The sequence below is a fragment of the Hippichthys cyanospilos genome, chromosome 16 (genome assembly GCF_059441005.1).
Source record: "Hippichthys cyanospilos isolate Australia breed blue-spotted pipefish chromosome 16, RoL_Hcya_1.0, whole genome shotgun sequence".
Taxonomy (NCBI): Eukaryota; Metazoa; Chordata; class Actinopteri; order Syngnathiformes; family Syngnathidae; genus Hippichthys; species Hippichthys cyanospilos.
In genome coordinates, this window is record NC_142384.1 from 13,662,813 (window position 1) to 13,679,412 (window position 16,600).

The 16,600-nt window shown below is 41.1% G+C and overlaps 1 protein-coding gene across 5 annotated transcripts in view; it reads left to right on the forward strand.

Moving 5' to 3' along the window:
- The first annotated feature begins 620 nt into the window (after window positions 1–620).
- tnrc6a (trinucleotide repeat containing adaptor 6A) overlaps window positions 621–16,600 on the forward strand; it is a 29,523-nt gene continuing 13,543 nt past the window's right edge. For 2 of the 5 annotated variants that reach the window (XM_088437009.1, XM_088437007.1), the window contains exons 1-9: window positions 621–743; window positions 1,996–2,045; window positions 11,860–12,141; window positions 12,671–12,718; window positions 13,193–15,214; window positions 15,339–15,501; window positions 15,617–16,083; window positions 16,203–16,334; window positions 16,448–16,600. In XM_088437009.1, coding sequence (XP_088293135.1) covers window positions 12,673–12,718; window positions 13,193–15,214; window positions 15,339–15,501; window positions 15,617–16,083; window positions 16,203–16,334; window positions 16,448–16,600 — 2,983 coding nt within the window. In that variant the 5' untranslated portion in view covers window positions 621–743; window positions 1,996–2,045; window positions 11,860–12,141; window positions 12,671–12,672. Of the gene's footprint in view, window positions 744–1,428; window positions 1,460–1,995; window positions 2,046–11,859; window positions 12,142–12,670; window positions 12,719–13,192; window positions 15,221–15,338; window positions 15,502–15,616; window positions 16,084–16,202; window positions 16,335–16,447 lie in introns of those variants that run through there. The other 3 variants (XM_088437005.1, XM_088437006.1, XM_088437008.1) reach the window with 3 other exon arrangements.

Below are 16,600 nucleotides of genomic sequence, written 5' to 3' on the forward strand. Positions count from 1 at the left end.
TGGAAACTATCCCAGCTGACTGGACCACAGAGCGCCTATTATTTTGCCATACCAACCACAGTGTTTAGTGAAATAAAATGCAAGCCATGTTGTTTGCTTGCTGTGATGTGAAAATAATCGACTGTGAGTAAGTAGGAGAAACATAATGATTATCGCTGCACTGGCCCCCAAAAGAGGTCAGCCCACCAGGTATCGGCTCTTTTTGCCAGGTGGGCAGTCCAGCACCGCTAAATTAATTTTTGATTGTTTACAAAAGCAAGAAAAATGCACGAGAACAATAAAATTATAGACAAATTGCTTCGATTCCACCCAACCCATCTTTTTTTTTTTTTATATATCGTGGCTAAAATGCATCATTTAAAATTCTCGGCTCTTCTGGCTGCATATGCGGTTGTGTTTAGTCAGAGGAAGTGGAGAATGTTTCCTGCGCACCCCCACCAAACAACCATCCTCCCCCAGTTACATACGCGAGCAGGTCGCCGCCCCCGTTCTCCCTCCCTCCTTTCCTCCCTCCCTCGGGGGTGCCGCGCAGACGTGCACGCGCACAGCAGCGAAAGCAGTAGATCTGGAGCTAACTGCTAAATGCTAAAGGTTAGCCAGCACTAGCGGCGAGTTAAGAAGAAAATGGCGATCATGCAGGACGAATGCCTCCCCTCGTAAATGCTGCAAACGTTCGAGGATTTTTTTTAAGCCTTACAGTCGGCTTTCCATTTCCTCTCTGTTGCACTTTATTCTTCAATGAGGTGAGTTTTTTTTTTTTAAGGTTTTTTGTTTTGTTTTTTGACGCCCCTTGATGCCGTGCTATTGTAACCTTACCGGGCGTCATCGACTGGCGGAGACAAGTTCAGCCGCCGCCGCTGTTTTATTTGGCCTACCTTAGCGCACTTGCTGGATAAGGCAAGTGAGCTGTTTGCAAGCATTTTGCAAATGCAATGGTACATGCATATTCGCGCTTGTTAATCTGGACGATTGGTTAGGTAGCATTTGTATTTACTGGGAGACAGCTAGCGTTAACTCTAGTCATCGGTCAATCTGAGTTTAATGGTTTTCTCAGTTTCACCGATACCATTCTTGCGTGTTACACAGTGCTTTTTCGAAGGGCAGTTTGGTGGGTTAAAACAAAAACAAAACAAAAAAAACGTGGCAGCGCGTTGTATAAACATTTTTTTTTACCACGACCGCAAGTGAATTGGCAGCTTCGTCGTAGCTAGTAGCTACTGTTAGCGTTAGCCGCCATGCTAATTTAACGACGCAGATTGCTCGGCGGTGGTGCATCGAGCTAGCCACATTTTACGTTAGCTTCCGATTTGTTTTACGCCTGACCGCCTGTGGTTTCGTGCGTTTATTTTCAATGCGGTGCAGTGTAAAATGAATATGGCGAAGGCACAGTCGTGCAGTTTCGATTTAGATCGAGGGCGATTATAACACCCTCTGTCGGCAAAGGAGAAGCGATCAGCTGGTTCGTACTCGTAAACATCGCCTTGCTTTTGGCGCTTGTGTGCTGGAGATTTTATTAAGCGGGTCATACGAGGTCACGTCTCACGACGGAGGTTTTGCGCGCCCCATCCACGGGGCTTTTGTCAGTGTTGGTCGCGCTGGAAAAATACCAGCAGAGTCGAGAGGAGCCATGTTGGTTAAAGCTGCGAGTGGGCCAACAGCTGAGGAGATAATGGCCGATCAGGACCTGAGCTGTAACTCTGACCTAAACGCTCTCTCGCGATGTCTTTCTCTATCTGCACAACGCAGACACGCACATAGCTCGTAGGAGACGGTGACTTGTTCTCCCTGTTGTGCAGAACAACTTGTTTTCCAGCATATTTGGCATTGTTCACAGACTAATTGTTAATAATTGCGGACAAGTGTCACAGTTTGTTTGTGGCCGTTTTTTTCTTACATCACACTCACTGCGAGCCAATAAAATGTTGCTGACTAAAGGATCAACATCGTGAAACATTCTTAGACAATAATCATACTTGTTTGTCTTTTTTCTCATAGATTCGGAATTGGAAGCTTTTGCCACCAAAGAAACTGAAGCATCTTAACAGGTGTGTGAGTCATTATGAGCAACAAATTCATGGATGCAGCATTGCCCTGTGCAGGGCATAAGATCATAAACGGTTTATGATTATTAGGTCCCAAGCTGCCTTACCTTTCTGTTTTTAAGCATAATAAAATTCTGACGGCCAAGTAATTGGCTGATTGTTCAAATAGTATACAGTATATTGATGAATAACTTTTTGTCTTGGAGGGTGTGCTTAAAGGAGCTGTAAAATAATTGTTCATAATGAAATGTTACATGCACACATACTAGTCTAGATGCAGCATTCAGATTGGCAGCAAAATCCACCAGTTATTCATCTCCGGGCTGCCATTTTGCCACTTGCTTTTGACTGAAAATGACATCACAATTGTTCAGGGAACAATCAATCATAAACCTCCTGTTTTCTGAGTATGTTCATGAGACATTCATAAACTGAGCTGTGATTGGTTGTTAGCTGAGTTGCACTGGCTAGAACGTACTATGGCAAAGGAAGTAAGTTTGAATTGACTTCTTTTTTTAACACAACAATACCAGTATGAATTTTAAGCAGAAAATGTAACTAAATGTACATTACTTTGTAGAGCTAGACTGATATGGATTTATCAGGGCCTGTATCATATATTTGTTGTCAAGGGGGGTAATATTTGGAACCCATAAAAGGCAAAATATTCCTAACATAGTTAAAAAAAAAACAGCTTTTTACTTTTTTTGAAACTTATTAATCATATGTTATTCACTATTGCAGAATTGCATGTTTTAAATACATCAGTTTTAAATTCCAAACACATGTTGAGGTATCAGTGTGGTTAGCATGTTTTTAAACAATAAATGAAAACAGTTTGACAACAATGTCAAACTACAGCAAAACAATACATCTCATCCTCATAAATTCTTGATATTTTCTTGTTTGTATCCATAAATGATATATTTGTTGCATGTTAAATTAAGTGTGTTTCAGTTTCCCCACATTATGAGCTAGTGTAAGGTTGCTTGCTTTTTTTTTTAATTGAAAATTATGCCAAAACAGAAACCGCTAACAATAGAATAGTTTACAAAGTTAATTGAAAACTTAAATAAATAGTTCCCTGAAGTTAAGACTTCTAAAATGATCTATTGTCAGAATTTTAAAGAAGCAAAGTCCTGATATTGAAGTTTACTGGCGCCTACAATTGGCCTCACAATTGTTTTGTGCAACAGAGAGAAAAAAACGAGGCATTTTTATTTATTTGAGGATTGCTGTTTGAATGTTATCTTTGTCTTATGTTGTAGCACAGTATGTAAAACAAAAGATTGTAGAATACTGTTTTGGCCGATTAAATCAGTTGAATGATGGAATAATCAATTGGGCCCCTAATGTTACCACCTTCAGTAAATTTCAATATGGTGGAGATTTGACTGACAGTATTAATGTGGTGTTTAAGGGCTTTTTTCCTCCTTTTTGAATTGCAAGCAAAATCTGGGGATATGAGCGCTGTTTGATAGCAGCGCGCTACCGTCACAGCACACAAAGCAACAGTGTGGCAGACACTAAACAATTCTTTAAAAGTAGGGTGTAATCTGTTTTACGGCACTCCCAGTTAGGTTTACTGTTCATCAACATAAAAAGTGGATAATTACATGCTGTGTATTGAAAACAAGCACATAACTGTGCCTCAAAGACTGAGCTTATTGCAAACACATAATAAATAGCATCTATGTGGCGGTATGGTCCTTTTGTCGCTTACTGCATCTTAATGTTATATTTGTAGCTATTTGTAAGCTTGTTTGGAGTGTGTGTGGACAGTGGATGGGCAGCTGACGCTTATGCAAGCACATGCAGTTCCGTTTGAATTGAATCGGAGGGTCTGGTTTGGTCTCGGCCGCATTGTGCTGAGTAAGCTTTGCTGTTTTAAATCGCTCAATGAGAAGCCACGGTCCTGATGTTTTGTGTGCGCAGAGGTGTTTGTGTTGAGCTCATTGTCTCGGTACACTTTGTCCACACAAAGGCAGCTTGAAAAGGGTAGCTAGTCCATCACCTGCATGTGCAATTTCCCGAACTGGATGGTTTTATTCTGGCCATCAACCTGCTAGATCTAGTCACTCGTTTTATGTGGATAACATTGTTGAAATGCCGCCATGGAAGTCAAACACAGTCCGGGAAGTCGGTTAACCTCTTAATTTTCTTAGATCTCTTTAACAAAATATCTATGATGAATAAGGAAAATAATCCAAGATATTCTATAAACATCCTTTACTTCTCATAGTCAATAACACGGAGAAGTAATTTATGTAATGCATGATGGCTGCCCATTGTTTACTTTTGCTTTTTATTTACCGACTTGTTTGAGTTATCTCTACATTGCATATTTTAAAAGTAACACAGCACAACTCTTAATTGCTTCAGCTTTGCTACAGAGCTGCTGGTATGCTAGTTGATCATTGCCCCTTGCAGCTTATAAAACCACACCTAACGGAAATACAAGATTTAAAGGTGGTTGGCTTTTGTGAGTTGGGACAGATTCAAACTAAAGGCAAAAGTAAGTCAATTTAACAATAGGGGTGCGCCAATAACACTTGTTTTTTTTTTGACAAAACACAAGTACAAGGGCTTGCCCTTGGCTACATACTGATACCCTCACATTTGGAGATGTTCATCTTGGCAAGAAAACGTAGGTTTCAAAGTACCAGGTCAACTGTTTGAAATTGCACCCAAATCTAGAGGTAAAACATCCAAAGTTAAACACAATCTTTTTTGTGATGCTGGTGTCTGACTGGGATGTTATGGCAAAATGGAAATCTTACCAGTGTAAAACTGTGCAGTGAAATGTGGGAACACTTTTGCTTTGTCATCAAAGATCTGCTTTCATGTAGGATTTACAACAATCTGAGGTTCCTCACCATTGAAAAGCTGAAATTCAGATGTTTTTTTTTCTTTTGACGGTTTTAATGCCAAACAAGTTCTCCAAGCAATTTATTCTTTATCAAAACAAATTTTTCATTTTCTATACATTTTAAATTAACCGTTGCACCTCAAGTGCTTGTATGTTCTCGTTTCCAACCAAAAGTGAAAAGTTTTCATGACCTAAGCTGACCCTACTGGGTGGTGATTGAGACTGGTGGGAAACCCACTTTGTCATCCATACAAAGCCTCCTCTGTAAAACTTCTTGCATAGAAAAAGATAATTTACTTCATCCCTTTTAATTGAATGATGCCTCTTTTTGAAAGGGAGGCTCCAGAGGAAAGTCGCAGGATAACTTACTAATGCTAATCGATGCAAATGTTATAGTGTGCTGCATGCAAAATAGCCACGCGGCCATCCCCGGCTTTTGTTCTTCCAACAGGGTGAAATCCTTGTCTGTGTGTTTCTATGTTATTTTTTATGTCTGTGTAGGCCATGTTTGGGTGCCGAGCTTTTGGTGTGAGGTGTAACACTTCCTCCAGGCTACAAATAGAATCGATAAATGAAACTTAAACTTGGTTTCCTTGCATTAGTCAGTATTATTTGCAAAAACATACGCCTACAGTATTGTATGACTCAGGAAGTCTTTCAGCATCAGATTTCTGATTACTATCTCGTCATAAACCTCAAATAGTTCATAACAGTGTGTACTATAATTAATATCTTGTGTTAACAGGGGTGGTCAGAGACAAATGTCACTGTCCTTACTGTAGTTATAATCATTCATAAAACAAAACAAAAAAAACCAATATAAAATCAAATATTTCCATGTCGGGTGCTGTTTGCAATTCCTTTGGGGTCCCTTTGGTGATCACAAGTACTAATTTAAAATGGAAAAAAAATAGCCGGCAACAACACACAGTTGCATGTTTGGCTACTTTCTGAACTCTGTGACTGAAGGTGAGGCGAAGATTAATCTCTAAATCGTTGAGGCGTAGTGGTACTGAAACAGTAATAAAGATGGTCGTGTTTTGATAAGCAGTTGGACTAATCAAGGTTGAAATACAATCTTTCTTTGAGCTGCTAAACTGTAACATTAACCGATGAGACTGTCCTCCAATTCAGACAAACACATATACATATTCGGAATTACAACAAATCGTTACAATTTTCGATGTGAATAACGGCAGTGGAGACCTTCCTTCGCTAGACCCTAACCCTAAATCTCACCAATAGTAACTGTATAATGTTAATGTTATAATGTTTTATCCTGTATAACTGGCAACTGACAATTTTGAGCAAAATGAGCTAGCTTTGCTGACTAAGTTCATCACACTTTATTCTATTGTAACAAATAATTGTGGTTAATTTCTGCAAACATGTTTTTTTGTCATTTTGAATTTTTTTTTTTTTCCCTGCACCCTATCGCCCTCATTCCTTTATCACAATAGTGAGCAAAGTATGTGTCGAATAGTGGAGTAAACGATCCAGATATTTTCATGTCTAACACCGAACAAAGACCATATTTAGTGAAAAGATATTTTTGGAATGCCACTCCCGTTTATCAGTCTGGTGATGTTGCTCCCGGGCATGTTGTAAATGGACACATTGTGTTAGTAGCAACTGGAGATTATGTTGTTTTTGTTACAAGCACTGACAATGTTGAACGTATTTGGATCTTACAAGACTTTTTTTTGTTTGGGGGTTATAAAATATTTAAATATAAAATACTAAACCTTGTCAGTCATTTGCAGACACCGTTTCATAACTAGCTTTGTTTCCTTACCATCTGGCTCCAGAATGAGATAAATCTAACCATAAATTGCCTTTCCACTAGCAGCTATGTTGACCTCATGTGCCTCTCTCTGGCCCGCCCGCTCTATTCTTGATTCCTCTTTGATTTTCGGGCCACTCTGGTGCCTGCTTCCCTGTCAGCTGTAGTTGTCGGGGGATGGGTGATTGTCAGCTCATTCATAAACAGATGCTTTCTGGATTGATGTGTGTGTCTGTGTGTCTGTGTGTGTGTGTTCTCACCAGGAGGCTCCCACCATGCTCTGCTGTTGTTGTTGAACCCAGAACCATCTGCTGAAGTGCTTGATGGTTGGGAAGGAGCAGGGCTGTGAGGAGCATGTGGGGTGTGGGAACAACAAGGGGGGGGGGGGGGGGGGGGGGCATCATTTACATTCTATCCATCCACTGTATTGGCTCATGAAGGAAAGATGTTAAAAGTGCATTTTTTTTTCCACTTTTACAATGTCGATCGTCAGTGCCGGACATGCCGTCCAAAAACTATAGTTGTGGATGGTAGTGAGTGAGGTAATTGATGACAGAGCTCTTATGTCATAGACAGTCATAAATCATCTGCTTTCTACACATAAAGATCACAACTTCCGAATGAATGACCGCACTTTTACACTTATTATTTGGTACTACGATGAATTCATGTACTGTTTTATGTTATTGTGGTGCCCAAGCAGCTTTGTGCGTCCAGTTATATCACTAGGTCAGGCCTTCGTTGTAATCCCATTAATGGATTAAACAAAAGCCCGAATCTTTCTCCTGCAGGCTACTTGGTGTAGCTACAGATAACAGAGAAAACATCTCGGAAATTTAATGTGCAGTTGGTCGGGAGACAAATGATCAACAAAAACAAAAATAAAAAAAGAATTAAGCAGCAAAATCTATCCATCTCTGGGGGCATCCATTTTACCATTTTCTTTTTTTTTCTCTCTTAATGTTCTCCACAGGGAACCTAACCACAGAGGTACACACAGTGGATGGAAGAAAGTGAGAAACGCAGTGTGTAGAAAGGAAGGTGGATAAGATTATACACGACTGGACATAAGGTAGAGACAGAAACATGGCATTGATTGTAGGGATGGGACAATAACTGGATTGACAATATGTCACATTTCAAAAGTCACCATTATTTAAAACCGACCATTCTTTAAAACATCCAAATCTGTCAAAACTAGCAATTTTTCCCCTCACGTCTTCACTTCTTTGCAAAATAAGCAAAGAATGCTTAGAAAGGCATCAATGAAGAAAAATAATCCTGTGAAAGTGTTTAGGGTGAGAAATCAACATTTTAAAAGCTCCAAAAAGTTGACTTTTCATTTTACAGCCCCTTTAAATTGGATATGTTTAATCCAGAACAAATTTGCGTATAGGTTTATTAGTGAGCAAAACCCGTTTTGCTAACTGAAGGCTTGTTTTGATTTTATCGACATATTTATTTGAATTTAGCATAGTAAGTTCTTATTGCAACAAATGCTGGATTATATGTTTTGTTTGAAAATAAAGAAAGTTTTTGTAATGTTGAAAAAATGTCGATTTAGCAAAAAGATTATATATTAGAGCTATTTATTTCAGTATTGAGAATTTTCCTCAAGGTTATATCGTCAGACTCTGGTATCGTCTCGTGTCTAATGGTTTTAAATACTTGATTATTCACTAAAATATAATGTTGTTCTTCCATTATTAGTGTTTACTGTTTATTTATTATGTTTTTGTCATTTGCTTTTGTAATTAATTTACTGTAACAGACAACATAATTGCACCTTTGTTTTTAAAAGCAGAACACTGCTGTATTATTCAAGGGAACTCTTGACTGGGCTACTTCCAGAAAAGAGCGTCACTGTTTCAGTGGAAATATAAATGCAGAACTGCACAGTGGAGTGTCAGTGGTGTATTTTGCCTTGTGACGCAGTGCTCCACCCCCCCCCCCCCCCTTTTTTTTTTCTTTTTTTTTTTGCTGTTACACTTTCCAATGGCTATATTTTAGATTGGCCAACATGCTACACCAAGGATATTGTGTGTACAGGAAGAAAGTGTTTGCTAGCATGTTTCAACTACTCAAGTCTTTTATTTAAAAAAAATAAAATAAATATAATGTAGAATTGCACACCTCCAGCTGATTATTTCAGTAAATGGATCAGTGATTTTGTCAATCATTAAATCAGATTTAAAAACATTTTTATTCCGTTTCCGTTTCTCCGACTGGAGATTGATTTAGATTTATGTGCCATCTGTGTCTATTTTATTAAACTTTAGATCTACATTCAGAGTGGTTTGTCTAGACATGTTTTATTCAGCAATTTCAAAATATAGTTTGTTGATCTGTTTTATTTATAGCTTTTCCGCCGTAAAATTACATCACTAATGACAATGCTCAACCAGACAAAACTTAACAAAATAAAGGCATGCAATGATTAGGAAAGGCGTCTATGGAAAACAATTCAGCAATAAGTTGCCTCTCAATTTTAGAAAGTGCTTTTCTTGTCATGACCATTTTATAGTCAGTGATATTTTAGCAGGTACCGCTATGCGAGTACCGCTGCTCTAAACAATTACCAATAACTGAAATTGTTAATGGAAAGTATCTATGCAAACATCAGGTTGTAAAATACGTAAATCCTTTGAATTTGTTCAAATGATCATATTGTTGTTGCTGAACAACCAGAGATCAAAAGCCACTAACCACTCAGCAGCAGACTAAATAAAGGGAGAAATCTTCTAATGACTCATGAGCAAAACCTCTAGGCTGTGCATGTGCACATTGCTGCATGTTTGTGTGAGAAGCTTCAAACCCCTCCTATCCTAAGAAATGTTATCTGCTCCTAACACACACATGCACCCGTGACGTTAATGCTTGTTGCTTGACGGTCTTCAGTGTTTCAACTTGAGAAAGTGAAATCGTGAAAAAGCCAGCTGTTCTATTGGTTAATAAGCTTCTTGCACAATCAGAAAAGGAACATTGTGCCAGCAATGGCCTGGGCGGTCATTTTGCCAAGAGAAGCCTGTAGGAGTTGTGTGTTAAGAAATGTTGCCATACCAACAGACCTTTTTTCCCCCTCTACCAACAGCTCAGGCACTATCCGAGGAAACTATTTTTATATTTAGGATATTCACAGAAATGTAATATTGACCTGTAATAGTCATGTTATTGCGATGAAGCATACCGTTTGTTTGGATTACAAATTGTGCTAATATTCTAAAGTTATGCCACAAATGTTGTCACAAAGGGCTTGGAAACATAGCATTTACATATCTCTGCAGTGGAATGTCCTAAATGTTTGTGTTTTTTTGTTTTTGTCTCTTTGTTATGCCCTAGTTGCTTGTTGCTGTAATACTAGTTTGGTTCAAACTAAAGGAGACGCCTCTTGTCTGTTTTTAAATACTTGGCCAGTCAAGAGGATTCTGATTCTTTGCGGATTGATTTAATGGTATGGATGAACTCCTACCGCTCTACCATCGTCCAGGATTTACAGCAGTAAACAGCGCGCTGAGTACAAATTGTACTGAAATCACACGGCACTCTCTTGCGTTGGCTGACCTCTTTGTTTTTTCATACATGTTCGAAGCTGCAGCTGCATTCCAATCGCATCAACCTCAAAGATCGCGCTTTGTCACGCCTTTTTCATTTCAATTCTTTTCCCCTCACGCTCTTATTTTTGTCTTTAATTGTTTCTATTCTTTTGTCAACATGTTTTCTTCCCTGCTGCCCGTGTCTGTGTATCTTTGTCGGCCTCGTTCCCAAACTCTTCGTCTGTAAGATGATCGCAGCTGACGTGGTGCTGCCAACCTTTGGGGTCAATGTGAAAGCTGAATTTGAAAGGAAGCTGCAGAAAATAGTGCATTGTAATAAACATTTTAAGACCAGAATCTTTTATGATGAGAGGCAGCATTTGTGTTTTAGATGTCTCAATCTGCAAGTCTGTAAATCCTTATAGCCAGTTATGAGTCAACACTTAGAGATGTAAACACTTTGGTTCAGTTGTTGGAGGCTATGCCTTTCTTTTTTTCTTTTTTTTTAATAATTATTCTGAGTGTGGTTCCTGCAATCCTGTTCTGTTTTTCTTCTGATTGATCATGAAGTATGGCTAAGCAGCTTGCGGATGGCTAAAGTCAAGATGCTGGCCGTATGCCGGGGACTTCGGTTAGTGAGCTGAGAGTAACTGAAGATGGAACAGACGTCAGTTTGCCTTGTCAGCGGGCCAGAGTCTGTTTTGTTGCTTGCTGTTTTTAAGCATTTTCATTTTTTGGGAGTGTAGAAAACCTGACAAATGACTACAGTACAGTAAAAGCTCATTTTTACTAGCGATTAAACAAACAATAATGTCAGGACTGGTTTGTACTAATAATATATTTTCCGCAAACCATGTAACCATTGTAAAACATGGAATGGTTTATTTGCTTTTTGTATTGAGTCGTGAAGCAAGTGCTAGCTTTTTGAACTTGTTTATAAATAGACCCATTTACTGCTGCAGCAGGCAGGAAGAGCTGAAACACTTTCTAACCTCTTTGAAAAGGTCAGATTTGCACACCTACTTGTAACTGTCAAATACACTGGTCCACTTTGACTGAAGGCTGCCTGTGTTCACTTGTTGATTTCTGTCCTGCTTTATTGGTTGCGTTTGTGTGTTATATCCACCGGTTGATGTTTTGCAAACTTACCAGTGATATTTAAAGCTGTGTCGAGTGTGATCAAATTCAGCTTAAGACAGACAGACAGATTTTACCAATGATGATTAACACTGGCAATGGGAAATTCAGTGGCGGCATAGTCGAGTCAGGGTATGTGATGCCTGTGTGAATTTTCAAAGCAATTCCTCATCGAGAAAATTGGTCATTTTCTTGCAAGTATGTGCAGAGGAGTATGAGCAAAGGTTAATCAATTAAATATTATTAGTCGGTTAAAAATTTAAACCATCGCTCACCTAAATATGGCACTCGCAGCGAGCGTTTGGGAATGTAAACCATATCCCAGATTTATAGTACAGTGATATAAGGGTTTTTTTTTTGTATTTCAGTCTCTCAGTAGAATACATTAGTGTAAACAATAAAAAATAGTCTTAACGTTGAGATGAATAAATGAATGACTCGAGCTATGTTCACTGTAAATAAATCTTGTTTTCTCTCATTTGTGTTAATCCTCAGGACCAGGCAGTCCTGAATCCAAACGGCATCTCCTTTCCCAAATAAACACACAAAGGCACATTCAGTGTTCATCAAGACCTCAGCGATGCCAAGGGGGCCTGATCAACCAGCTGCTGACTTTGAACAACCTGGACTCTTCAACCCAGACCCTTGAGGCTGTACCTGCTTAAGAAGTCCCCCTCTCCATCGTCAACCTGGGATCCAGAGAAAACCTGTTCTCCTTTCAAACCGGGGAGGCCTTCAAGCCTATCCAGGAGCTGCAGCCGTGCGCTGCCCTCACTGGTAAGCATATGCATAAGCAAATGTATCATATTTGATCTTAAATCTGTATATTTTGCCTCGTCAGTCTGGAGTAGGGAGACGGACAGTCTTTGCTTCTATGGTAGTTTGCAACTCTACTTTGTGCTTTTTTCACATCTAAAGCCCACACCAATCAATGAATGGTTACAAAAAAGTTTTTTTCTTTCAACTGCCAGCTGAGCTTTCATACAGATGTTAAGCAGTGTATTCAAGACAAAACTTGGGCATTGGTAAAAAGCGTACCTATGTACATTGAACTAAGTCGGTTACTGCAATTAATGCCGAACAAGCTAATATTTTGTTCTTATACTCATAGCATGCTAAATTGTTTTAATTTGAATCTGCTACTAACACACTGCTAGATGAGCTTTATACCCTTTTGATTTTTGTTCTTGTTTACTTGTTTCATAATCCGTTGTCAAGCTTCTTTTTGTGATCTTTTTTTTTTTCTTGTCCTCAGGTAAAGATCTATTTGTTTGACAGCCTTTCCTCTCTTACCCTCTCTTTCCAGGCATGGCTCCCATTCGAGATTCCGTCAGCCATTCCCCTAATCAAACAGGTGATTACACAATCCCTTTTTTCTTCGCTATTCCTTTTTGCTTTTAGAGCTGTGCGTCTTTGCTAGCGAAAGTGAAACATGTTGTAGGTAAACATCTTAGGAGGGTAGTGACAAATCTATAAAAAAATAAAAGTCGGTCTGACATTTAGACAATTTCTCTTTGTTCTTATTACTTCCCCTGAGCTTTAGCTGTGTTTGATTCATTAATAATAACCGCACATGCCTTTTGTTCTTGCCGCAGTGACAAACTAGTGCTCAGTGCTCAATGAAAACTGGCATTTTTCTCAGAACATTCCCACAGATGATTTGTTGGAGGAAATAGAAATATATTTTTGGTGACAAGGAGGCCATTTACAACCACACCCACTGTACTGTTGTAGACAATAGGTTGAACCACTGATGAGATAATTGTTACCGGTACTTCATCATAAGTACATAACACCTGGCTTCTGTTGCTTTTTGTTTCCTCCCAAGGCCTGGAACACCCTGGCTTGGACTCGCAGTATGAGCCTTCCCCATGGTCTTCTGGCTCTCCTTGCAGTGGTGACAGCAACAGCAACTGGGGAAAGGTCCTAGTGGACGGAAGCACAGATAAAGCTAACAACCCCTCCCCAACCAATTCTTCTGTCTGGCCCCCCTCATCTTCTTCCTTCTCTTGCTCCTCCTCGTCATCATCGTCTGGCTGCGGGTCTGGATCAGACCCCGAGTTGGCATCAGAATGCATGGATGCAGACTCGAGCCCATCGACTGGCTCAGAGAATAACTTTGCCGCAATTGCTGAAACAACTGGGATGATGTCAGCAAACGCTTCTTCCGCTGAGTCGTCTTTATCATTCACTCCTTCTTCTGACATGATGGTTGGCAATTCTTTGAACGGAGACAGCAATGGCAATAGTTGTCAGGTTGGAGGAGTTGGAACAATCTCTGGTGCAAAAAATGGAAATAGCAACATTACTGGACACCCTCACTTTTCTGTGGCCGGGTCCAGCAGTATTGGCAGCAATAACATGGGTAACCACAGCAAGCTTATTAATAACAGCAGTGTTTGGGGCACTCAGTCAGGCAACACCATGATGGCTTCCAGTGAAAGCACCACTTGCATAAATGGAGCTTTGACTCCAAATACCATACCCCCAAATGCCAACCATGGTGCCTGGCCACAAAATTCAACCCTGAGCTCAATGTCCCAGGGCCAACGGGCTCTACAGGTTCAGGGGATGAATCCAAAATTGGGTGTAGCACCTCAACAGGGCTCCTTGCTGGGATGGGGTGGCATGGCAGCTCCAGACAAAAGCAGTATGATGGAAGACATGGAGGTGAATAATGGTACATCAAGCAGCATTGTGTTAGGAAGCAGCAACAGTGGGAATGGTGGCTTGCAGACCGCCAACCTTAACACTGAATCCAATGGACCAAATAACACTATGACAATGAATACTACTACTTCTACAACAACTACTACTACTAACACAACAATGACCTCTATACCACCAAACTCTATTGCTTCACCTCCACTGAGCGGGGAATGTTCCTGGGGCTCAATTGGAGGAGCAGGGAGTGGTGGTCTGCTGCCCATTGGAAACCCTTCATCTGCCCCCCAGCACCTCCATGGAGATATGGGGGTTCCCGGAACCTTTGGTACGCCTTGGGATGCATCTACCTTCTCTGGAGATAAGGGTCCCCCAAATTCTGACACTGTGAACACACAAACCCCCGCCTTAATGCAGGCTGGGAGCTCCCAAATGACCTCTTCTGCTGCTAAGAGTAATAATAACCACCATAACTCTGGAGGTTCACGCTGGGATCAGGGGCCTGCCAGTAACCCAAATCAGAGTCAGAACAACAACCCATGGGGTGTCAGTACAAATCAAATGCCGGGATCTACAGGACAATTGCAAGGGGCTGTGAACCAAACTTCAATGAGCTCTTCATTAGGGGTTCCTCGCCCCTGGGGAAGCAGCGCATCCTCCTCCTCCTCATCCTCCGTCTCGTCTCAGAAGCTGTCGAATGGAGAGTGGGGAGCGACGACCCACGGGAACAACCATTCGGATGCTGAAAATCATAAAGGAGGTGCTGCTAACAATGGCTGGAAGAGCCTGGAGGACGATGCCATGGGCATGGGAGGCGGAGTACCTGGTAGTACCAGCCTGGCAGGTGTATCGGGAGGCTGGGGCCGCTCTGGGGGAAGTGAGGGAAGCGCCGAGAGCTCTGGAGGCCAGTCCAGCTCCGACCGAGAGAACGTCCTGTCAAAAGGTGGAAATCGAAGAAAAGTCAACAATTCGACAGCGTTCACGTCATTTCAGAGTAGACCTGATGTGGACCCGAGGGTTCTATCTAATACCGGATGGGGGCAAACACCCATACGACAGAATACTGCTTGGGATGTTAGTTCCGCCAACAATCAACAACTGGCTCTCAGAGGAGATGAAAGAAAACAACGCTCTGGCTGGGGAATAGCAGCACCCACGCATACAGATTCTAACCAGGCCAGTGGAGGTACAGGTATATTTCAACGTGTTTTTAAAAGATCATGAATCACATTCATAGAGAAAATGCATTCCTTGTAAAGGTCGCACCAAACATCGTGTGAAATTAAACCGTTTGATTTTTGTGTTAACAGGTTGGCGTGATGGTCCAGGTTGTGTGGGCCCAGATACAGGAAGCTCTGGTTGGGGAGAGCAACGATCAACCTCTGGGTGGGATAACAAAGGCCCAGCGAGTGGCAGTGGATGGGATAATGGACCCAGTTACAAAGGGGGCAACAACATTAGCAAAGATGACAGGTGAGCGACACAGTCTTTTTCACTAGTCTTAACGGAAATTGTGACAATACTTTTTCATTTTGTTGGACATATTGTATATTGTCAGATATATTTCATAAACCTTTGTCTCTTCCAGATCCAATACTTGGACTAATGTGCCCAAACAGCAGCAGGGCTGGGGTTCTGGCAGTGGCAATGAGGATGAAGGCTGGGGTACAGCTGGAGACGGTTCCAGAGCAGCATCTAGCAACCACTGGGGAGAGCCCCACAAAGGTGCCGGGTCAGTAGGCTGGGACAGCGACAGTGATCGCTCTGGTTCCGGATGCTGGAGTGAGCCGGGTCGAACCAATAATAGCAGCAGTAACACCTGGGGAGGAAGTGGAGGATCAAATACTCCAGACCAGAGTACTCCAAACCCAGGATCTAATTGGGGCGACTCCAAACCCAACCTTCAAAATAAGAGCCAGGGATGGGGCGATTCAGTGAAGAACAACCAGGGTTCCCAGAACTGGGGCGACTCTAATTCTAAGCCCTCCTATAATTCCAACGAGTGGGGAAAAGGTCCTGACTCTAACATGTCAAGGACCAACAACAAGCCTACAGGTAAATTAATGTTTATATTTTGCAAGAATATGCTTCCAATATCCTTTTAAAAAATAGGAGTGTCGCTATAATGAAGCGCATGGACTTGGAGTGATGGATCGATTTGATTTTGTTATTAGGTTGGCTGGGTGGTCCCATGCCAACAGTGGGTCAAAAGGACGAAGCTGCAACTGGGTGGGAGGAGCCTTCTCCAGAATCCATTCGTCGAAGGATGGATATTGATGATGGAACTGCAGCTTGGGGAGATCCTGGTAAGGGCATTTAAATTAAGATTTTTTTTTAAGTAACCATGCTTGTCGATTTGCCATAGGAAGTTATAAATCTTGGATTATTTTCAAATTTTTATCATTTTTTCCTACAAAAGTGAAATATCAGGGTGGAGCTGTCAACATGTGGAACAGAACTGGCCACTCAGACCAGGACAGCGTCGGCCCATCTTCTCAACACCAAGCTCATCCATCACATCACCCATCTCAGCCCATGCAGTCTCGTGGACAAGACAAAGGTGGCAGTTCAG